This window comes from Panthera leo, chromosome A3 (assembly GCF_018350215.1).
Source record: "Panthera leo isolate Ple1 chromosome A3, P.leo_Ple1_pat1.1, whole genome shotgun sequence".
Classification (NCBI taxonomy): Eukaryota; Metazoa; Chordata; class Mammalia; order Carnivora; family Felidae; genus Panthera; species Panthera leo.
In genome coordinates this window covers 79,368,067-79,390,234 of record NC_056681.1, presented here as the reverse complement: position 1 = coordinate 79,390,234, position 22,168 = coordinate 79,368,067, and the positions used below count along the sequence as shown (strand labels likewise).

At 39.9% G+C, this 22,168-nt stretch overlaps 1 protein-coding gene across 8 annotated transcripts in view; it reads left to right on the top strand.

Moving 5' to 3' along the window:
- Positions 1-12,663: 12,663 nt before the first annotated feature.
- XPO1 (exportin 1) overlaps positions 12,664-22,168 on the top strand; it is a 45,611-nt gene continuing 36,106 nt past the window's right edge. For 3 of the 8 annotated variants that reach the window (XM_042932368.1, XM_042932377.1, XM_042932373.1), the window contains exons 1-2: positions 12,752-13,535; positions 17,330-17,461. In XM_042932368.1, the coding sequence (XP_042788302.1) occupies positions 17,336-17,461 (126 nt within the window). In that variant the 5' untranslated portion in view covers positions 12,752-13,535; positions 17,330-17,335. Of the gene's footprint in view, positions 12,683-12,751; positions 13,536-17,329; positions 17,462-21,900; positions 21,992-22,168 lie in introns of those variants that run through there. The other 5 variants (XM_042932372.1, XM_042932369.1, XM_042932371.1 and 2 more) reach the window with 5 other exon arrangements.

The window sequence follows — 22,168 nt, the reverse complement described above, 5'->3', positions numbered from 1 at the left end:
TAGTGGAGCTGGGATATAAAGTCAGACATCTGTCCCTAGAGTCTTTAATCACTGTACTGTTTCTTAAATGTGGGCTGACTGAAGCTGAGGTTTTTAAGCAGCAGGCCATAGCCCATCACTTCAGTGGGTCTTTTAAAACTGAAATTGGATAGAATAGAACTGAAAATATCAGAGTCCGTTGCAGTAAATGTGGAAAGCAATGTTTCATAGAACTACCATCCTGTTTCAGTCATTTATATGAGACATGTGGATTGGGTTACAATGTAAAATGTATTTTTTTTTCCTTACTGTGGGTTGAAGTAAAAAATCTTTGCAAGCCCACTAACCTCAAGTATGGTTGATGTTATTTTTGTAATTATCATATCAACAATATTGAATTGACTAGTCTCTTAAATTTTCTTTACAAAATAAATTGTAAAAAAATTGAGAAAGGTCATTTAAATTTAATCTACCATTTAAAAACTTGAGGGCGCCTGGGTGGCTCAGTCAACTGAGCCTCCAGTTCTTGGTTCCGACTCAGGTCATGATCTCATGATTTGTCAGTTCGAGCCCCACATCAGGTTCTGTCTGATAATGCAGAGCCTGCTTGGAATTCCCTGTCTCCCTGTCTTTCTGCCCTTTCCCGACTCATGCTTGCTCTTGCTGTCTGTCTCTCTGTCTCTCAAAATAAATAAACTTAAAAAATAATAACAGTAAAATAAGATAAAAACTGGAAGTGCCTGGGTGGCTGAGTCAGTTAAGCAGCTGACCCTTGATCTCGGCTCAGGTCATGATTTCACAGTTCCTGAGATCGAACTCAGTATCAGATGTGCAGCCTGATTGGGATTCACTGTCTCCCTCTCTCTCTGCCTCTCCCCTTGCTTGTGCATGCATTCTCTCTCTCTCTCTCTCTCTCTCTCTCTCTCTCTCCCCCCTCAAAAATAAATAACTAAACATTGAAAAAATAAAAATTTGACCAACTAAAAGTAAAAAAGCAAAAAATGATCAAACAAAAATGCTAGAACTAGGCAAAAAAATTAAGACCACAAAAATTAATAATTGAGAGTTGATATGGGGAAGCATTTATCTTTCAAATAAAACAAAAGTTTGAACATCATAGTCCAAACTGTTCCCATATTTGGTCCTTTTTGTGCTTTTTAATATTTTCAAGCAAGTAAAGTTGGAGTAATGCATTTTTAGGTTTAATTTTTCAGGTAAGGTAATGTAGTTGTGATAACTTCCCTTTTTGGAAAACTGATGATGTTAGGTGACAATTAAGTTTTATAATGTACTTTTTTTGTTTGCTACTGTGTGGTAGATTTTTTCCATATTTTATTTTTATTTTTTTAAATATTTATTTATTTTTGGGAGAGAGAGAGTGAGAGAGGGACAGAGAACAAGTGGGGAAGGGGCAGAAAGAGAGGGGGGACAGAGGATTGGAAGCAGGCTCCGCTCTGACAGCAGAGAGCCAGATGCAGGTCTTGAACTCGCAAACCAAGCCCATGAATGGAGCCATGAGATCTTGACCTGAGTCGAAGTCAGGGGCTTAAATGACTGAGCCACCCAGGTTCCCCTGCTTGTTTTAAAAATAATCTATGCTTCTTTTTCAATTTATCACCAGGAGTTATACAAATGGAAAAGATGAATTAGCATTTGTGACTTTGTTTCTTCTTTGTGTGTATGATTAATTAAGACCTTGTTTGAAATGTTTTTGACAGGATATTGAACTTCAAAATTTAAACTTTTGTCATCACTTCTTTGTGGAAATAAATAAGTAAAGGTTGAAGAATGAATGAAAGCTTTCATTATGTAGGCTAAATGTGTTTATTATGTTAATTGTTAAGATTGCTGATTTCCAAGAGCAGGTTATTGATTAATTATAATGACCTACCTCCTCTACCATCTCCGAAACATCTCTTTGTGGTTTGGTTTGCCCTGTAACTTCAGGAATTATGGTTCAATATTTTATGAGTTACAAGAAGATTTCCAGAGGGAATCTGAAAAATATGCAGGATTTTTCTCTGTGGAAAACACAGAACATCATTTCTGACATTTCTGACATATCTAAGTGACAGGATTTCTCCAAACAGATATAGCACACAGCATAGAGTAATAGCATACAATATACTTTCACATTGCTCTGGACAAGGAATCTCTATGTAACAGGATTCTATGTGGCCAGTTGCACAGACTTTTCTCTTGGTACAAATTGTGTAAAATGAGATCCTTTTAAGCATTTACTTTAAAATAAGAGTCTCCAGGGGTGCCCGGCTGGCTTAGAAGGAGCAGTGTGCGACTCTTGATCTCGAGAGCACAAGTTCGAGCCCCACGTTGGGGGTAGAGATTACTTTAAAAAATAAATTAAAACTTAATAAAAAAAATTAAAAAATAACAGTCTCCTTTCTTCCAAAGGGCAATAGGAAATTTTAGACCTAGATTATATTTGCCTTTTTTGACAAAAATACCCCATAAGCTAACCTTTTCAGTCCTCTTTTCAGGCCTAAGATGACTACTTTGATAAACATTTTTTTCAGTCTTTTCTAAATCCGAGTTGAGTTAGTTATATGTTCATTTGTTTGCTTTTTAAGAGTAAGGATTTATCAGTTCTACCTGTGGATAACTATAAAGTTTCATTCATTCATTCACTTATGTATTCAACAAATATCTATTGAACACCTAATCTACAGGTAGGCACCATAGGTAACTTAATGGAATAAAAAGACATATTCTGCAGTATTTCTGATCTTCAGAAGTTTATCACTCAGCTGGGGAGAGAAGATGTATAGCCAACACCACGTTAAGTTGACATAAATCCTTAACGTTTCCTGCCATCCCTAGAGGATGCTGCATCAGTTCAGCCCATCACCAGCTCTTCCTTGGTTTTCTGCAGTAGTCACTCTAACATACCTCCTTGTCCCCAGTCTTGCCTGTTTTTAATCTATTCTTTAAATGATCTTCCTTAAATGCTAATCTAATTACCCCCTTTGCCAAAACCCACTGGTGATTTGCTATTGTCCTCAGGATAAAGTCCAAATTGTCAAACTCCCTGGATCTCTTTTTGCTTCTCTCTTTTATCCCATTTCTAAGTATTCACCTTCTTCAAATATATTTTCCAGCCATTCTGAATTCCTTTCAGGAGCCCTAATTCACCATGCTTCTCTTCCCTCATGTTGTTCTCCCTGCTTGGAATGTCATCTGTAGATATGTGTTCATTAATTCATTTATTCACTCAAGACATCTTTTATTAAGGATGTCTACATGTCCAGTCCTGTGCACCACCCTGGAATTTCCCGCTGGAGTCAGGAGATAGATGTGGAAGCAGGACATTATACTGCAGTACGCAAGTCCCAGAATCGATGCAGGCACAGGAACCTTGGGGGTCATGGATGAACTCAAGTCCAGGGAATCAGTGAAGGCTCCGGAGGGAGGAAGGGAATGAAGAACAGTCTGGATCGAGGAAGTAGCACACATGAAGGCCACAGCTAAGAGACTGTTATTCTGGGGAATGCCAATCAGCATGGCCTGAGTAGATGGTGTGCAAACATCAGAGAATGAACAGATGAACGGGATGGGGGGAGGCAGGGCCCAGTCACCAAGGGCCTTGCCTGATGTGTTAGCGGGTTGGGGTTTCTTTTCTTGTGAGATATGGGGTCACCACTGAAGAATTTTCTTTCTTTTTTTTTTAACTTTTTTTTTTTTTAATGTTTATTTATTCTTGAGAGAGAGACAGAGTGTGAGTGGGGGAAGGGGAGAGAGAGAGGGAGACACAGAATCCGAAGCAGGCTCCAAGCTCCAAGCTGTCAGCACAGAGCCAGACACAGGGTTTGAACTCACCGAATGTGAGATCGTGACCTGAGCCAAAGTCGGTTGCTTAACTGACTGAGCCACCCAGGCGCCCCAAGAATTTTCTAAAAGTGGAAGGGCGCCGTCACATTTGTTTTTTAATGTTTATTTATTTTTGAGAGACAGACAGACAGACAGAGCATGAGCAGGGGAGGGGCAGACAGAGAGGGAGACAGAGTCTGAAGCAGGCTCCTGGCTCGGAGCTGTCTGCACAGAGCCTGATGGGGGGCTCAAACTCACGAGCCATGAGGTAATGACCTGAGCTGAAGTCAGATGCTCAACCTACTGAGCCACCCAGGTGCCCCTCCACTCAGAGCCTGCCTAAAATTCTCTCTTTCTCTCCCTCTGCCCCTCTCCCCGACTTGTCCACCCCCCCCAAATAAAAAAAAAAAGAAATATTTTCAAATACTTAAGCTTTCATAGATCTCAGGATAGGTTAAACATTTTCAAATATTAAAACACATTAAAATGCTTTTTTACAGAATATGTTCAATAGGATGGATCTCTATAGGCAAAGAAAAGTGTCATGAAATAATTATCTGGATAAATCAGGAAGAAATCATTTTAATTTGAATTTATACTGTCATACATTTTCTGTGTTCATGGAGTTATGGCTCAACCCAAATATCCCTGTATATAAGTATTTTTAAAATCTTGCTTTTTTATTTTTTTTATTTTTACATTATTTTTTATTTTTATTTTGAAACAGAGAGAGAGAAAGAGTACAAGTGGGAGAGAGGGGGGAGGGGCAGGAGAGGGAGAGAGAGAGAGAGAGAGAGAGAGAGAGAGAAAGAAAGGGAATCCCAAGCAGGCTCCACATTTAGTGCGGAGCCCAACGTGGGGCTTGAACTCTGGAACCGTGAGATCATGATCTGAGCAGAAATCAAGTCGGTTGCTTAATCAACTGAGCCATCCAGGCGCCCCAAATCTTGCTTTTTATTTTATCAAACATTCAAACATTTAGAAATTTGAGTTACCTCTGGCCTTATTTCTGACTTATCACTATTTACAAATATAAAGCATCTGGCAAATAATAGATACTGAAAAATGGTAAATTTACCAGGCAATTTTCTTATAAACAATTATTACTATTTGATTTCCAGCAGATGACTGTATCCAACTAGAAAAAACAGTAAACACTTTGCTATCTCCAAATGTATTGTAGAGATTTGTTGTTGTTGCTGTTGCTGTTGTTGTTAAGTGTTGAGTAAGAGGAGAATTTTCATCAGATTTCTTCAATTCCATGAGTGCCCTCTCGCTTTTTCTCTGGTTTTCTGAAAGTGTGAAGATGGAGAGAAAGAATGAATGTATGTATGTATAAAGATTTTTTCTACTTCTGTTCAATTGAACAATTGTTATTAAAGGAACTTGTAGAGGAGGATATTACGATCTCATGCTTACGCATATATATCATTTTCTGCATTTCTTAGGTAAGTGGCATACAGCCTCACCCACAGAGGATTGGAATTACTGAAATTATGACTATAATAATCCATATAGTTATGTAACATTTTTCACTTCTCTTTTCATGTGAAAAGTGGTTTAAATATTATTCATTTGAAAATCTTCAGTTTTTAGTTACATTACAAATAAAGTGTTGTACTGGCAAGTCATACCAGATCATTCTTTTTTTTTAAGCTTATTTATTTATTTATTTATTTAGTTAGTTAGTTAGTTATCTCTACACTCAACATGGGACTTGAACTCACGACCCTGAGATCAAGAGTTGCCTGTTCCTTTGACTGAGCCAGCCAGGCATCTCAAAAATATTGTATTTAAAAAAAATGTTTATTTATTTTTGAGAGAGAGCACAAGCGGGGAAGGGGCAGAGAGGAGGAGCAGAGAGAGAGGGGGACAGAGGATCCAAAGCAGCCTCTGTGCTGACAGCAGACAGCCTGACATGGGACTCAAACTCACAAACCGTGAGATCATAACCTGAGCTGACATCAGATGCTTAACCTAGACACCCCCAAAATAATGTATTTTTAATGAGCCCAGTATGAATTTGCACATACCATGCCCCAAACATTGTTTTGGGGACCCTCTCAGTACCAATTCTTAAGGAATCCCTGTCCCCATCCCACCCCAACAAGACACTACAATGGCATAATCTAGTGCCTTGTTACTCAAAGTGTGGTTCATGGACCATCAGCATTAGCATCAGCATTTCCTGGGAGTTTGTTACAAATGCAGAATTTCAGGCCTTTCCCCAAACCTACTGAATCATAATCTGCATTTCAATAGGATCCCCAGGCAATTCATACATACAGTAAAATTGAGAAACATTGATCTAGTTGAGGTTCAGCTTTTTCTTTCCTCCATTGAACCAGGATAACTTCAACTATTTTATACACAGATCAGGGTTCCTCAACCTCTGCGCTACGGATTTTTTTTTTTTTTTTTTTTTACACGTATGGTTGACACACAATGTTACATTAGTTTCAGGTGTTTCACAACACAGTGATTCCACAACTCTACACATTAGGCTCTGCTCACCACAAGTGTAGCTACCATCTGTCCTTACACACATGCACTATTGAGATTTGGGGCTGAATACTTCTTTGTTGTGGAGGCCCATCCTATGCATACAGGATATTTAGCAGCACCTCTAGCAGCAGCCTACTAGATGCTAGTAACACCCTGTCCCCAGCCACTTGTAATTACCAACAATGTCTTTGTATTCGTCATTACTGCACTTGTTTTTATTATTACCTTCACCTTCTGATCTATCTAGGCTTATAATGTGCTGTGCCTGATTCTGACATTGGCTGACAATGTTGTTTTGTGAGGCAACGTTTAATTGCTAAACAAAATTGCCCCCTGTAGAGAATCACTGAAATAGATTCACTAATTTTGCTAGCTTCTTCATGTCTTCTAAAGTAAAAGCATGTGACAGAACATTTTTTATTGTTGTTATAATCTGCTTTCACATTATTAGATGAGAAAAAGGTTTTGAAACTTAATTTTTAAAGGATATATATTTTTTTAAATTTTTTTAACGTTTATTTATTTTTGAGACAGAGAGAGACAGAGCATGAACGGGGGAGGGTCAGAGAGAGGGAGACACAGAATCTGAAACAGGCTCCAGGCTCTGAGCTGTCAGCACAGAGCCCGACGCGGGGCTCGAACCCACGGACCGTGAGATCATGACCTGAGCCGAAGTCTAGCTCACCACTATAAATAACCCACCAAACATGCTGCTGCCTCAGGCACTTCATTTTTCTATCTGCCCAGAAAGCTCTTTCCTAAATAGTTGCAAGGATTTCCCCTTTCATCTCCTTCATGTCTTTTTTTGAGTGTTATCTTTTAGGTGACACTTTCCCTAGCCACCTTGTCTAGGGACTTCCAACTCCTCATTTCAATACCTTGATTCATTTTTAACCTTAGCACTTATCTCCATACAACACATGATTTCTCTGACTTATTTGTTATTTACTTCCAGTGTCCTCTGTGAGACTAAAAACTCATTGAAGGTAGGGATTTTTATAGGATTTGTTTCCTCTCAAATCCTCAGCCTTTAGAACAGCGACCACTAAATACTCAATATAATATTTGTTGAATGAATGGATTAGTGTCACCTCATTTCCTTTTTTTAACTTTTCTTTTTTTTAATTACATTAAATTAAATTGTATTTTATTTTATTTTAAGAGAAAGACAGTGCAAGTGAACAAGGAGCAGACAGAGAGAGAGAGAGAGAGAGAGAGAAATGATGCTCACCCAAAGCGGGGCTCATGCTCACCTAATGTGGGACTCAAGCTCACAAACTGTGAGATCATGACCTGAACCAAAGTCAGATGTTTAACCAATTGAGCCACCCAGGAGCCCCTAAATTTTATTTTAGAGAGAGCACAAGCAGGAGAGGGGCAGAGGGAGAGGGAGAGAGAATCTCAAGCAGGCTCCATGCTCGGTATGGAACCCAACAATCTGTCTCGATCCCACAACCCTGGGATCATGACCTGAGCTGAAATCAAGAGTCAGACAGATGCTCGATAGACTGAGCCACCGAGGCACCCCTTAACTTACTTTTCTTATGCCCATTGCCTAATAGATAACGATACATTTGCATGTGAAAGAAATGGCATATCTTTCCAAGCTACAGGTACTAATTCCACCTTCCCTAGTGTTTTGTTTTATGTCTGACATATTTTTATTTTTGGCTTAGAAATACAGCTCTGTGGTTTCCTCTATTGTGCTTGAGAATGATCCTAGTTAAATGATATTTCATTTCTCATTTCTCCATGAGTAAGAGAGTCTGAGACCCATTGTTGAATGTCACCTAACAGAACTGTATAAATTTCTGACAGTCAAACTATAACTCTGAGACTTAGCAGCCTTGTCAGATTTTTTTTTTTTTTTTTGCTATGTTCTCAAAAAGGCAACAACTCACTTTCAGACAGTTGCTGATTCTGCTCCTGATTGATTTGAGGTTTCACAGACTGCATATAGATTATTTGCTGAGCTCTTGGACACAGAAGAGAATTTAGCTCTGCAAACAATTTATTCATAATTCTCCATAAACATTGTAGACATTGTAAATTGAGGTAGATAGGAATGGGGTGGTAACCTGGACTATGCCTTCCCAGGTTAATTTTTTCTTGAAAAGGGTATCCCTTCTCTCCCACCTCCATCTCTGAGCATCATACCCAATTATGCTGCTGTCCAAGTTACATGAGTAACGTTTTTAAATCTATGGTTGTGATGTGATGTACTATTTTATGAAGCATTTTTAAGAGTAAATAGAAAAACAATTATTGCCGTATAAGATATTCACAGAGAAATATTTCTTCCAGTGTTTCCTTTCAGGTCTTACAAATCTTAGTCATGCCCTAGAGATTCATTGGAATAGAAAGCCCATGGAATTGTCAATTTGTGCTCAATACATGAATACAACCAGTGAGTCACACTTGTGGTATATTCTGTCCAATGCCCATTTTTTGCTTCCAGTGTCCTCTGGTAGGAAGAAATGCATGTTGGAAGATCACTGCTGTTATCTCTGAGTGCAAAGTGGTATCAGTTTTCTCAAAAAGAGTGAAATGACCAATTCTATTTTAAGATAATATAGTTTTTCCCTATCCTTTAACTTTTTTTTTTTTTGCTGTATTATATGGACATTTAATCTTATTATTTATGCATTCCTTGAAGAGCTCACAGGGGAGATTGTCTTCAGAATCAAAAGTTTAAATTACAATTCAAAGATTGTTTATTTGACTCTGGTGTGATCATAATAGCAAATATTTATGGCTTTGACAGGGAATAAACAGGTAGTATTCACATACTGTGGTGGGTATGTAAATTGACACAACCTTTTCAGGGGATAACTTGGCAGTACCTATCACAATAACAAATATACATACCTTTCATATAGCTGTTCCACTTTTAGGATGTTATCCTAGAGATGTATTCACATTTGTGCCCAAAGATTAATGTACAGGGGACACCTGGGTGGTTCAGTCGGTTAAGCATCCGACTTCAGCTCAGGTCATGATCTCACCGTTTGTGAGTTTGAGCCCTGCGCCGGGGTTTGTGCTGACAGCTCAGAGCCTGGAGCCTGTTTCAGATTCTGTGTCTCCCTCTTCTTCTCCCCTACTCATGCTCTGTCTCCCTCTCTCTCTCAAAAATAAATAAACATTAAAAATAAAAAAAAAAAAGATTAATGTACAGGGATATTCATTGCAGCATTATTTCTAAGAGGAAAAACTAGAAACAGCCATTGGACTCAGTAGGGGAATGGTTAAATCATTTATGGTACTAAGAAGATGGGGAAGGCTATGGCACTGTTAACAAGGATGAGGTGGATTTATATATTCTGATCTTTTAAGTAAAAAGCAAGTCACTGAACAATATGTATGGTATGATGTCATATATATATTGAACAAAACACAAAGCAAATATATTTGTAAATGCATAGAAAATACCTCAAAAAACACACTACACACTTAACGATGATTATTTGTGGGCAGGAAAAAGAACTGGGGGGATACACAAAGGGAACTTTTACTTTTTGCTACAGATACTTCTTTATAGTTTGAGTTGTTAGCCATGCTCACATATTTTTAAATTAAAAAGTTTTTAAAAATAGAAATAAGTAGTGTTAAAAAGGAATTTATGAGTTTCCGTTTCTCTTACTTCCGATGAATGTTGTTTTGTAAGACAATGTGAACTAGTACAAAGAACACAAACATAGGTTCTAATATTGACTCAACCACTATGGGGTGGTGTGTACCTGTGTGTATGTATATGCATGTGTGTTTGAAGAGAGGGAAATAAGTGTGAAATTGCAAAATAATAACTATCTGACAGGATTGCTATGAGAGTTAAGTGAAATATTGTACAAAAAAGTCTCAGCCTGCTAGACAGCTGGCAGGCACTCAATACAGTTTACTTACATTTCCTTATTCATAGCCCACTCCAAGGTTTGAAATCTGTTTGATTCCAGTAAATGAAGGTAATGAAAGCAGTATCAAATGTGTCAGACCTTTGTTCTGAATCTGATCTTGAAAATACAGTCATCAAATATCTGCTCCTGTCACTTCTTTTTACACTTGTTAATAACAAGTTGATATTAAATACTCCATTTTGGTTAACTCCAGGCAAAAATGATGGGCTAAATATTTACATCTGATTCACAGAGAGGACCTCCTAGGGAGGTATGATTTAAAGATGGGATATAAACAGACAAAGGGAGGGGCGCCTGCGTGGTTCGGTCGGTTAAGCGTGGGACTTCAGCTCAGGTCATGATCTCACAGTCCGTGAGTTCGAGCCCCGCGTCGGGCTCTGTGCTGACAGCTCAGAGCCTGGAGCCTGTTTCAGATTCTGTGTCTCACTCTCTCTCTGCCCCTCTCCTGTTCATGCTCTGTCTCTCTCTGTCTCAGAAATAAATAAACGTTAAAAAAAAAAAAAAAAAAAAAACAGACAAAGGGACAGCAAACTGAGACTATTTGAACTTTACAATCCACACAGAACTTTATGGGTCACACTGCTTCTTCATACCCATTTGATCCTTACATGGATAAGACAGGCATTGATGATGTAAGCCTCATTAAATGGGTGAGATGGGTGAGAAGGAAACCGAAGCCCAAAGAGGTGAAGCGACCTGCCCAAGGGCACACTCTGAGTAGAGCCAGTTCTCACTCCCAGTTTTTATTCCTATTATTCTGCCACCTAACAACAACAACAAAAGTGGCCTGGTACAAGAGCTGAAAATGTGGAAGGAAAAAGTTTTTAAAAAACAGGACAGGGGCGCCTGGGTGGCTGTCAGTTGGGTGTCCGACTTCCGCTCAAGTCATGATCTTGGGATTTACGGGTTTGATCTCCGCATTGGGATCTGTGCCGACAGCTCAGAGCCTGGAGCCTACTTCGGATTCTGTGTCTCCCTCTCTCTGCCCCTCTCCCACTCTCTCTCTCTCAAAAATAAATGAAAACATTAAAAATTTTTTTAAAAAAGGACAGCTCCAGTTGTCCAGTTGTAATAGAATAGAAGTATTCCAAATGACTAGTGTATGTTATATATTATGGTTTGATATTATTCAGTTAGGCAGTGAGTAAAAATCTTAGGTGTGAAATATTATGTTGGTAAAATATTATTTTGGTAAATCCAAGAGTTGAGTTACAATTTTTCTTTATGTGAGGATGAGGGAGTTTTTCTTAAGTAGTGCATTAGTGTTAGCTATTGTTGATTGTAATGAATATTTGCTGTTGAAATTGTGGCTTAATAAATCATGATTAAACCTCTCGGTGGCACAATGGGCCTAGAAAATTTTGGTGGGTTACTTTATGCTTCTTAAGAAAAATCAGTAAAGCTGATTTGGAGGGCAGTTGGGGACAAACGAGAGGCAACCACGTGAAAGGCCACGTGCATGTGACTTTCAGGGAAAGTCACTATTTGGGATGATGAAGAACGTGAAGGGCAGCTATGTTGAAAAGAAAAGTCAAGGGCACCTGGTGGGAAGCTGTTGGCATGCACCCTAACCCAGCAAAAATACCGGTTACACCAATTACAGAAATTATAGTGTCTTAGTTTCTAGGAAGGGTTAGTCCTTGGAGCAAACTCCAGCCTGGAGACACCTCGTTAAAATTTGAAGGAGCCTTGTTCAAGAACCACTCAGGTACCTTTTCCAAGACTCTGAGAAGATCACCAGGCACCTAGAGTGCACGCCCCCATATCTCACCCCAAATTCATTCAAGGTTATTCTCCCCCTCAACTCCCTGGCCCAAAACGTAGGCCTTTAAAATGGATGAGAGGTCCGAGGCCTACAACTGCCCTCCCCTGCGTTCCTTTCGCTCTTTTTTGCCATCTCCACCTCCTCGATTAAAAAAGCAACTGAGTGTCCTCTCCATTCTCAAAGCGCTGCGAGGGGGTGGGTCCCGGTCACTGCGGGCTCGGGCCCCGCAGGTTGGCGGGAGCAGGCAGGAGCGGGCCAGCGCGGATCCGGAGAAAGCCGAGCGACTGCAGCCGCGCGCTGCGCTCAAACTCGCGCCGCCACCAGCTCACGAGCTGCGCCCCACCCTCTCCGTCACCAAAGGCACCAGCCAATGAGCGGATTGGAAAGGCCGGGCCTGAGGGCTGAGCTTTGGGAGGGGGAGCAGCGGGAGGGGAACGGGAAGTCGAGGGCGGGCTGCGTTTGATTGACAGGTCGCTCGAACCAATCCTCCGCGCGGCTTCTCTTTGCTCTCTTCTCCGCTGGGCACAGCTCTCCGTCCCACCTCCTCCTCTACCCCCCTCCTCACTCCTTTTCGACCCGCCCCACTTCCCTTCCCCCACTCTGCAGGCAAATCGCTGCTGGAAAGAGGCGGGGGCCGAAGCGGCGGGCTCGTGTGGAGACTTGAGGTGGAATTGACGGGGGATCTAGCCAATAAGAGGTAGGCTGATGGCGCGGCAGTGGCTGGAACCGGCCAATGGGCAAGCGGGCTGGGGGCGGAGGCCCAGGTTCCAAACGCTCCGCGGCGCCATGGGCTGAAAACTCAACCGAGATGGAATCTCCCAGTCTGAACCGGTTTCAACCGGTTCCGAGTTTGAGGCACTAGGAGGAGGGGGAGAAGCGGCTGCAGCGGCCGCGGCAGGAGCAGCGGGAGCTACAGCATCAGCAAGAGCAACAGTAGCTACAGCCCCGGCGGCGGTGCCTGTTCCAGTCTTTGCTGCTGCAGTCCGTGCAACCACCCAGAGGGGGAGGGGGGAACCACCAGTCGCTGAGGAGCAGGAGAAGGGGGGAAAGTTTAGGCGAGCCTGGGTGGGGGGGCCCAGCGCCGGAGCCGCGTGAGAGAGGGAGCCGTATTTTGGTAGGGGGGAGTCGGACTGCAACTGGCAGCAGAGCGTCCCCCGACGTTGTGGACTCTATACCCCCTACTCCTGCCGCTCCTGCTGCCGCCTGTGGCTGGAGGGTCCCCCTGGGGCTGAATCTTTGGGACTTGACCCCTTTCCCCTCCCCCTTCCCTCACTCCCCAGCCAGGCGCGAGCATTTATTCCACGGATTAATTCCCCTTCTTTTTTGGGGGGGGGCGGGTGGGTGTGTGTCGTGGGGGGTGTCCCTGAAATAGTAAATATTGTTGAGGTTTTTTTTTTTTTTGCCCTTATCCTCTTCGTTTTTTTAATTTCCTTTTTTAAGGTGGGAAAACTGTGAAACCCACCTTGATTTCCTCCCCTCTCCCCCCTCCCCACCTTCCCTCGCCCTAATCCCCCGACAAGGAAAGAAGAAGCAGTTGGTTCAATCTCTGGGTAAGTCGACTGTGTCTTCAGGGCCGAGGGTCGGGCGGCGGCCGGGCGGGAGGAGGCCGGCGTGGGGCGCGGCGGCGGCCGCGGGAGGCGAGCCCGGGAGGCGGCGGCGGGCCCACAGCAGAGCCTGCGATTGAATGGAGCCGCTTCTGCCGCTGGGGGATGGAGGCGGGGAGGCGGCCGCGGGAGGGTAGCGCTTGCTGGGTTATTCGCGTGTGCGGGTGGCGGTGGAGGAAGGCGAGGAGCGTGTGATAGTGAAGTGGAGCCGGCGTGGGGGTGGAAGGGCTTCCCCAGCCCAGGGGGCTGGGGAGAAGTTGGGGTGATTTCAGGAACATCTCTGTAAATTATTAGGAGTGGAAGTTTCCAGAAATATTTAGTGCAGCAGCATTGAAACGTCCGCCTGCATCACGTGGCCCCTCGGTGGAGAGCTTGGGATCGGGGGAGGGAGGGGCCGTTGAGTCCCTCCTCCTCCTCCTGCAAGGAAACTCAAAATCTTTCTGGTTTTTTGCATGGTAGGATTAGATGTAGGAGAGGTTAGTTGATTGTTCAGAGTCCTGCAATTGGGATTCCGTGCTGTAGTTTGTTGGGGGGGGGGGGTTGAGTGTGTTAAGTGATCGAATCGCTTGCTGCTGGCTTTGTACGGTGGATGATGCCCTGATTCTCCTTCATTTCGAGGTCTTCGAGTTTGGGGTGGGTGGGAAGAAGTGGTGTAGTAGAGGAAGCTTTAAAGATTTGCCCACCCCGGACCTCCTCTGATCACGCAGAGGCCATGCTGCATAGAGAATGGGGCGGTGAACTTCAGGCGCCTGGTCTAAATGCCTCCTCCGAGTATGGGCGGGGTGAGTGCGTGCTCCGGTATGCTATAGTTAGAAGTGCTGCAAATCGGTTCGGGTGGGAAGCGAGGGGAGGGCGGGCCTTAGTGAGGTGTGTTTCTACTGAATGAAGCAGGCAATTGCCCACACATCTAAGTAGCAGTCTCTCCTTGTAGCGACTTGTTTTTTGACCTACTATTTAGTAATCATAAAGCAACGGTTATAGTTTGGATGGGAGCTGGCAGTGTGTAGCTGCTTGCTTTTTCAGTTTGAAGTGGCACTGAAGGTATTTTGGTAGTCACTTGTAGAGTCACATTGCTGGATAATCCCTTGTATATGCTATCCAGTGAGTGGATTTTAGGATTGAGTGTCCCAAGGAGAAAAGAAAGCGTTTGTGGTTTCACCTCTCCAGCGATGGCTGTTTGCTATCGGGCTGATTGTGTATCGTAAGCGTGTGGGACACTGCTGTTAGTGGAAAGAATGTTTTGGAAGCTGTTTGATTTGGGGGACTAAATGTGCTTGGCATTGACCAGAAAGCCGCCATTTCTGTACAGTTCAAGAATAGGTAGGTCATTTCGAAGATAGTCGGTAGTTTTAAGGATGGCAAACTACTGTATTTAACACGAGCTTCTATTCTAACCCTGATTTTTCACAAGAATTTATCCACAAGAACTCTGTAAGGACAGTGTACTTGAAAGTGAAACTTTTTACAGTCAAATTGTTCTTTTTGTTTGGGTTATTAAATTATGATAGGACTACTTAGAAAAGTTCGTTCAGTTTTTAACCAAAAATTGAAAACTTTTGTTCTGTACATCTTGGTGCTTTGTGGGGGCATTGTTTTTCAGCCTCAATTTTTAGACTGTTCTGATCTTACTGTACTTGAAGGGAGGAAATTTACGTTTGTTGGTGGAATATATATATTTTTGCTTTGATATTAGTATTTTAGTATTTAGAGCAAAGATTTTCATTAATGTGTGTCAGGTATTCTGTTTGTATTGAAAACCTTAAATAAATGCTATAAAAATTTTTGAAATCTTATGAGTTTTTGCTGTCAGTAATGGGCTGAAAGGCGTCAGAAGAATAAAAATCCTTGAACTCTTCATTTTTACGTCATCTGTAACTTAACTGACTCATTTTTTACACTTCTGGGTTTTTTTGTAACTGGCATTATCATTAAGTAAAACATTTCAGTTAAAATTGAAATTGCTGCCATTGTTACGAACATTTTTAAATTGCTATCAAGTAGCCAAGAAATAATGTCTCTTTTCTACCAACCTACTTTGTACAAACATAATCAAGCCACCCACCCATTTCCTTATCCTGGAAGGTTTTTAAGAGGGGGAGAAGTGGAGGTGACCATCTGACCTTTTTAGGTCTAACTACAGTAACCCAGGGGTTCTTAACCTGAGGTTTCATGCATGGCTTTCAAGATGTCCTGCATTTTCTGTAATTGTATACAATATTGTGAGTTTTTAAAATTTGGCAGGCACCATCATGTTCTTCTGATTGTAATGCATCTTGGCCCAAAAAGGTTAAGGAGTACTGATTTAGTCAGTCAGACCTTGAGTAGCACTGGCTTTGAAGAAAAAGCAAAGGAAAGATCTTTATAATGCTGGGCAATAAAAATGTGAATGTGTGCCAGCATCTTGATTAGAATCCTCTTAAAAAGATAACGTTGCATATGAACTGGTAGGTTTTAGCCAGTATATTATGTGAGGTGAAGAAGCTCACTTTTCTGTTATCATAGAATTTGTATTTATTTGGCAAATAGTTGGCAGGCTTTTAATAGCTTTTCACCTTGCCAATGAATACCTGGAAGTTAAGAAAAAAATTCTTCTGACATATCATAAAGTATTTTTTAGACATACATATGTTCAAGGAATTTGTACACTTGTAATTTTAATCTCCAAAATCATTGAGGGTTGAAAGAAACAAAATATATATATAAATTTTAAGTATAAGTATACTGAGTATAAAAGTATAAGTAGACTGAGTATAAAAATTTTAAGTGCTGTTGAGTATAAGGGTACCATATTTGATTGACTTGTGGTTCTTGCTGATTATTGGTATATACAGTAGGAGAACTCGTATACCATGTTTAACTTTTAGCATCTTCCTGTTGTTCTTCCCAGCATATCTTAAAAATTAAGGTAGCATGCAATGCAGGGAAAGGAGTTTTACGGAATTAAAAGACCCTACTTAGGAAAGGGGAAATCCACTTAAACTTCATCTGTACCTAAAAATTTGAGATTAAGACTTCGAACTGTATCGATTTTTAGGGCCATAAATTCCTAATAGTTTCATTTAAAAATAGGTTGGGGGTAGTGTCTAGGTGGTTTGGTCAGTTGAGCATCCAACTTCAGCTTGGGTCATGATCTCACTTTGTTAGTTCCAGCCCCACATTGGGCTTGCTGCTGTCAGTGCAGAGCCAGCTTTGGATCCTCTGTCCCCCTCTCTCTGCCCCTCCCCCACTCCCACTGTCTCAATAAAAAAAGATTTAAAAAATAAAGTAAAATAGGTTAGGAGTAATTCTTTATTTTCATAGTTAAGGTTTATTTTGAGAGTGCGCACATGCATGAGCAAGGGAAGGGCAGAGAGGGAGAGAGAGAATCAGAGGCAGGCTCTGCACAGATAACGTAGAGCTCCATCGGGCTCAATCTCACAAACTGAGATCAGGACCTAAACGGAGATCAAGAGTCAGATGCTTAACCCACTAAGCCACCCAGACACCCCCAGGGGTAACTTTTTTTTAAATATGAGTAGAACAATAAGAGTTTTCTGTGGTCTTAAAATAGATCTTAATAACTAAAGCAGTTAGAGTATCTTCACCACTTATTTGCTTTTACTATTTATTTAGGTAGCCTTTAAAATACTTGTTAAAATATTTGCAAGAACATGGTTGAAGTAAAATAATATGAATAGAAAGTTCTTGACTGGTAATATCAAAACTTCATAGGCACCTTAAATTTTTTTCTTTATTTACAGTAATCTATGCCAGCAATTATGACAATGTTAGCAGACCATGCAGCTCGTCAGCTGCTCGATTTCAGCCAAAAACTGGATATCAACCTTCTAGACAATGTGGTGAATTGCTTATACCATGGAGAAGGAGCCCAGGTAAAGTAGCTGATCAAAACTTTATAACATTCTTGTAGTATAATGAAGTTGTTCATTTAGAATTAGATTTTAAATTATTACCTTTTTAAAAAGTGTTCCATAGTTTGTATTAACTTGTAAGTATAAAAAAGTGTTCCATAGTTTGTATTAACTTGTAAGTATATATCAACCAATGAGAAGTGATCTGGAGAAATTGCAGTATATTTTGACATGGTTAGAGTGAGATATTTTGGAATATTATACTCGTTCTATCTTTCAGAAACCTTTACCGCCATTTAATGAAAGACCCCCCATTTAAAATATTTATTAAATGCTTTGTAGATATAAAGGCTGTACATATTTTATGTGTGTAATATATTTGGAGTAAGGATTCTTGTATTTTTGAAATATGTAAATTACAGAAGTACTTCACAGGTAAAACTTGTTTTAAAATTCCCAACAATACAGAGCATCTTAAGTTATTTGAATTTAAGACTTGTAAAAGTGGTACTGTTAATGTAGGTAGTTATCTTACATATCCATGCTTTGAACAGTTGAAGGTTTGGGGATTTTTTTTGTTAAAAACACCCAGTTGAAAGAAAGACGAGAGAGGAATGTTCATAAATGTTTTAATTGTTTTACGTTACAAGAAATTAGGCAATCTTGAATCTTCACTGGAATTAATCACAAAGAGTTTTAAATCAGTAAAGTTTTCTGTTGTTGGATTTAAGTCTTTTAAGGTGATGTAACAAATATTAGTACAATTTTGTTGCCAAAACATTATGTTTCTAGTAGATAATGTCTAGTAGTTTTGAAGTTACTTATGTTCAAGAGATTAGTTTATATTTGTGTAGTTAAATCCTGACTACTATCATAACTTTACAAACCTGAAAGGTAGAAATTCTTTCTTTTATGGACAGTATGAAAAACAGGATGTATAAGTACCAGCCTATGCATAAGTATTTCCATTTCTTTTTGAAATCTAACATTTGTGGTTTCACTGTGTATAATAAAGAGAAAATTTAAAAAGGGGGCCATGAAAGTTGTATGAGCAGTAAAAACTATTCTGCAGACTTTGTAATAAGCTTGTTGGTCCAGTTTTATAACTCCTAGGGGCTTTTGGTCAGCATTCTTGTCTCCAAAAGTCTTCCTGAAAAGGTTATTCCATCCTTACCATGTAGTTGTTTCTTTGTGCTGTGCATTCACTGTGGAGCTTTAAGCTTCATTTCATTCTAACATGCACGTATGGAAAGCAGCTGCTTTTGGAAGAAAGTATGGAAGTAAGGTTGGGCTCAACTTTGAATGTATTCGAAGCACAAGTCTTGTCGCCTTTAGGAAGATGGGCATTTAATTTTGTCACGTTGCTCAGCTGCTACTGCTGTTTAAATCTTTGTTGTTTTTTAACATGGCTCACAACATCTAAAACTGTGATGGATAAACAAAGAGACCGGTGTTTTTCTAGGCTTAAAACTAAGAAGTAGCAGTAATTTTTTTTTTTTTTTTTTTTTTTTTTTTATCATGAAGAACATATTGGTACTGGGATACCTGGCTGGTTCCGTTGAGTTTAAGCCCCATGCTGGGTGTAGAGATTACTAAAAAAATAAAGATAAATACGTATCAGAGGTGATGCCACTTTTAGTAATGTTTCACAGTATTGAGAGTTAATGATTTGTTTTAAATTTGACTTTTGAGTAAAATGTAGGCTTAGAAAAGTTTTCATATTTTCTAATTTTTTTCTTTCTTTCTTTCTTTCTTTTTTTTTTTTTGGAGAGAGAGAGTGAGAGTAGGACAGGGATAGAGAGAGGGAGACTGAGAATCCCAACCTGGCTATCAGCACAGAGCCCGACTTGGGGCTCAAATAAACCATGAGATCTCAACCTGAGCTGAAATAGAGAGTTGGACACTTCTGAGCCAACTGGACACCAACTGAGCCACCCAGGCACCCTTAAATTTTCTATTTATCAAGGCAAAATAAACTTTCCCCAAAATAAGAATTTTATGTTTAGTTATATCATAAGATGAATAGGTTGCATAAAGATAATTGCAAACTGTAACATTGTAGATAAGGAAATGGAGGCTGAGAGCTTAAAGTCAGCTGAGAACTTTTTTCTAAAAGTCATGTTTTTTAAATTCTAGTTCAGTGTATTTTACATGTGCCACCTTTTGAGGGTCTTATTTTGAATAAAAAGAAGCATAAAGCTGTTGTGGAAAACATGTTTTTAGTGATAGAATCTTGATTTTAGTCCAGTAAGGTTTCTAGTCACTACTCTAGAGTCTCAGCCACAAGGTTACCAACTTACTGAAGACAAAGATAGTGGGGTTTGTAAAACCACCTGTTACAGTACCTGATACTTACAAGGCATTCTATTTAAAAGGTACTTTGGGAAGTATAATGAAGATTTACCATATGTGATGTAAACTCATTGTGTTTTTGTTTTGTTTTGTTTTTTTAATTTTTTTTTAACGTTTTTATTTTTGAGACAACATGAGCAGGGGAGGGGCAGAAAGAGAGAGGGAGACACAGAATCTGAAGTAGGCTCCAGGCTCTGAGCTGTCAGCACAGAGCCCAACGCAGGGCTCGAACTCACAGACTGTGAGATCATGACCTGAGTTGAAGTCGGACACTCAACCGACTGAGCCACCCAGGCACCCCTAAACTCATTGTTTTAAAATACAGTAAGGTTTCTTAATTTTTTCCAGTTTCAAAATAATGTACTAAAAAATGGCAACCAAAGGACTACATAAAAGTATTTTTCTATTTTTAGCCAAGTTAGGCAGCCAGGGGGGAAAAGATATATAGAAGAGTTGGGTGTTTTCTCCAGTATTGTGTGAGGTGACTTGAACTCAATCTATTGCTTAGCAACTAAAATACTTTCACCATTCAGTAAGTAACAGGGAGAGAACAAATTTTCTCTTCCTTTAGTTGCCTTTTTCTTTTTTAGCTCCTTTTGGAGTTTTAACTTAATAAAAAAATATTATAGAAGGATAGTGTGGTTGGGGCAAAATTAAGACCCTAAGATGCAAATACTAGAAATAACTTCAAGAGAGTAAAATGACCACTAAAAGGAAGGGACATGATTTATGCAGAGTTTTAATGAATGGTTAGTAGTGTAGGGAGTATTCACTACGTGCACAATGGTCATCACTTCAAAAGTTCTGACAGTATCTTAACAAAATATTATTAGGCATGGATCTTTGGTATTCTTATTCTCTTGATATTTGTTACTATTTTATGTGCAAGACTATAACTAGTTAGAAATGAATAGATCTAGTTAGATGCTCTCAGGGAGAGAATCAAAACATTTCTAAAGTGTGCTTTGGCCCTAGATAACTCAGTTCACTATTCTTTTAGCTTTTTGTCATCATATAGCATAATTATAACTCCATAAAACTATTAGTCCCTTAATGAAGTCAGATCCAAAATACTTACATAATAAGAATTTATACTCTGGCTCTAACCCAATGTATATTTTTAGGTTGGAACCCAGGCAACTGGTTTTCCTTCCAAGTTACATGGTAGTTCTGGTGGTGGTGTCAAGGTGCAAAACCACTACTTAACATAGTTGGGTGTATATTTCTCAGTTCTTCTAAACAGTAAGCAGTGTCTATTGCTGATTGGGCGGTAGGGAAAATCACTGTATTTGCTACCTCAGGAAAATAATGCTTAACATTAAAGCCAAAATAAGGAGCATGATTTTTTTTCTTCTGTAAGTTTGAATAAAAGCTAAGTTAAAGAAGATTATGAGGTGTTGGTCAGAGAAGGTTCCAATTGGAAGGCTTCTTTTCCCCTTTTTGATGCCTGCTTATAAACTCTTAACCAAGTTGAATCAATCTGACAAAAAGGTAATTGACATTCTTTTTTTTTTTTTTTTTAAATATTTATTTATTTTTGAGAGACAGAGTAAGACAAAGTGAGAGTGGGGGAGGGGCAGAGAGAGAGGGAGACACAGCATTGGAAACAGGCTCCAGGCTCTGAGCTGTCAGCACAGAGCCCGATGTGGGGCTTGAACCCACAGACCGTGAGATCATGACCTGAGCCGAAGTCGGACGCCCAACCAACTGAGCCACCCAGGCGCCCCAGTAATTGACATTCTAAAGCCATCAAACTTTTTGATTTCATGTGTTAGAAACAGGTAAGAGGTAATTAGGGAGGATCCAGTTCAGCTACAAAACTGCCTTTAAAGGTCAAAAGATTAAGCTCTTCTTGAAAAAAAATCAGAATTAACAGCCTTTGGTAAAATGTATTCATCTCCTGAAAAACTATAATGATTAAAATGAAGATACATAGTATCAATATGGCGAGATCTCAAACTCCATTGTCAGTCATACCTTGCAATAAAACTGAAGGAAAGTGTCAAATGAAAAGAGCAAATTGTAGGATTTTTATAGTATGTTATTTATGTAAAATTTAGTGACCACACAACTGTATTGTTTATGAAATTTATACGCATGCTGTGAAGACATGGACAGAAAAAGACCCCAAATTCATGAAAGTGATTACCTCTACAGAAGGAACAAAGGAAAGAAATGGCATTGGAGAAAGGTATAAAGGTGATTGCCAAAAGTTTTAGATCTTCTACATTTAAAAGAAAAACAGATACAAGTAAAACAAAATGTCAGTATTTATTCTAGATCATGGCTATATACTAGGTTTTTACTATTTCTGGGTTTGTATTGTAAAGATAATAAAACGAAGTTTTTGAAATAAGCTCGGATTTAATATGACAT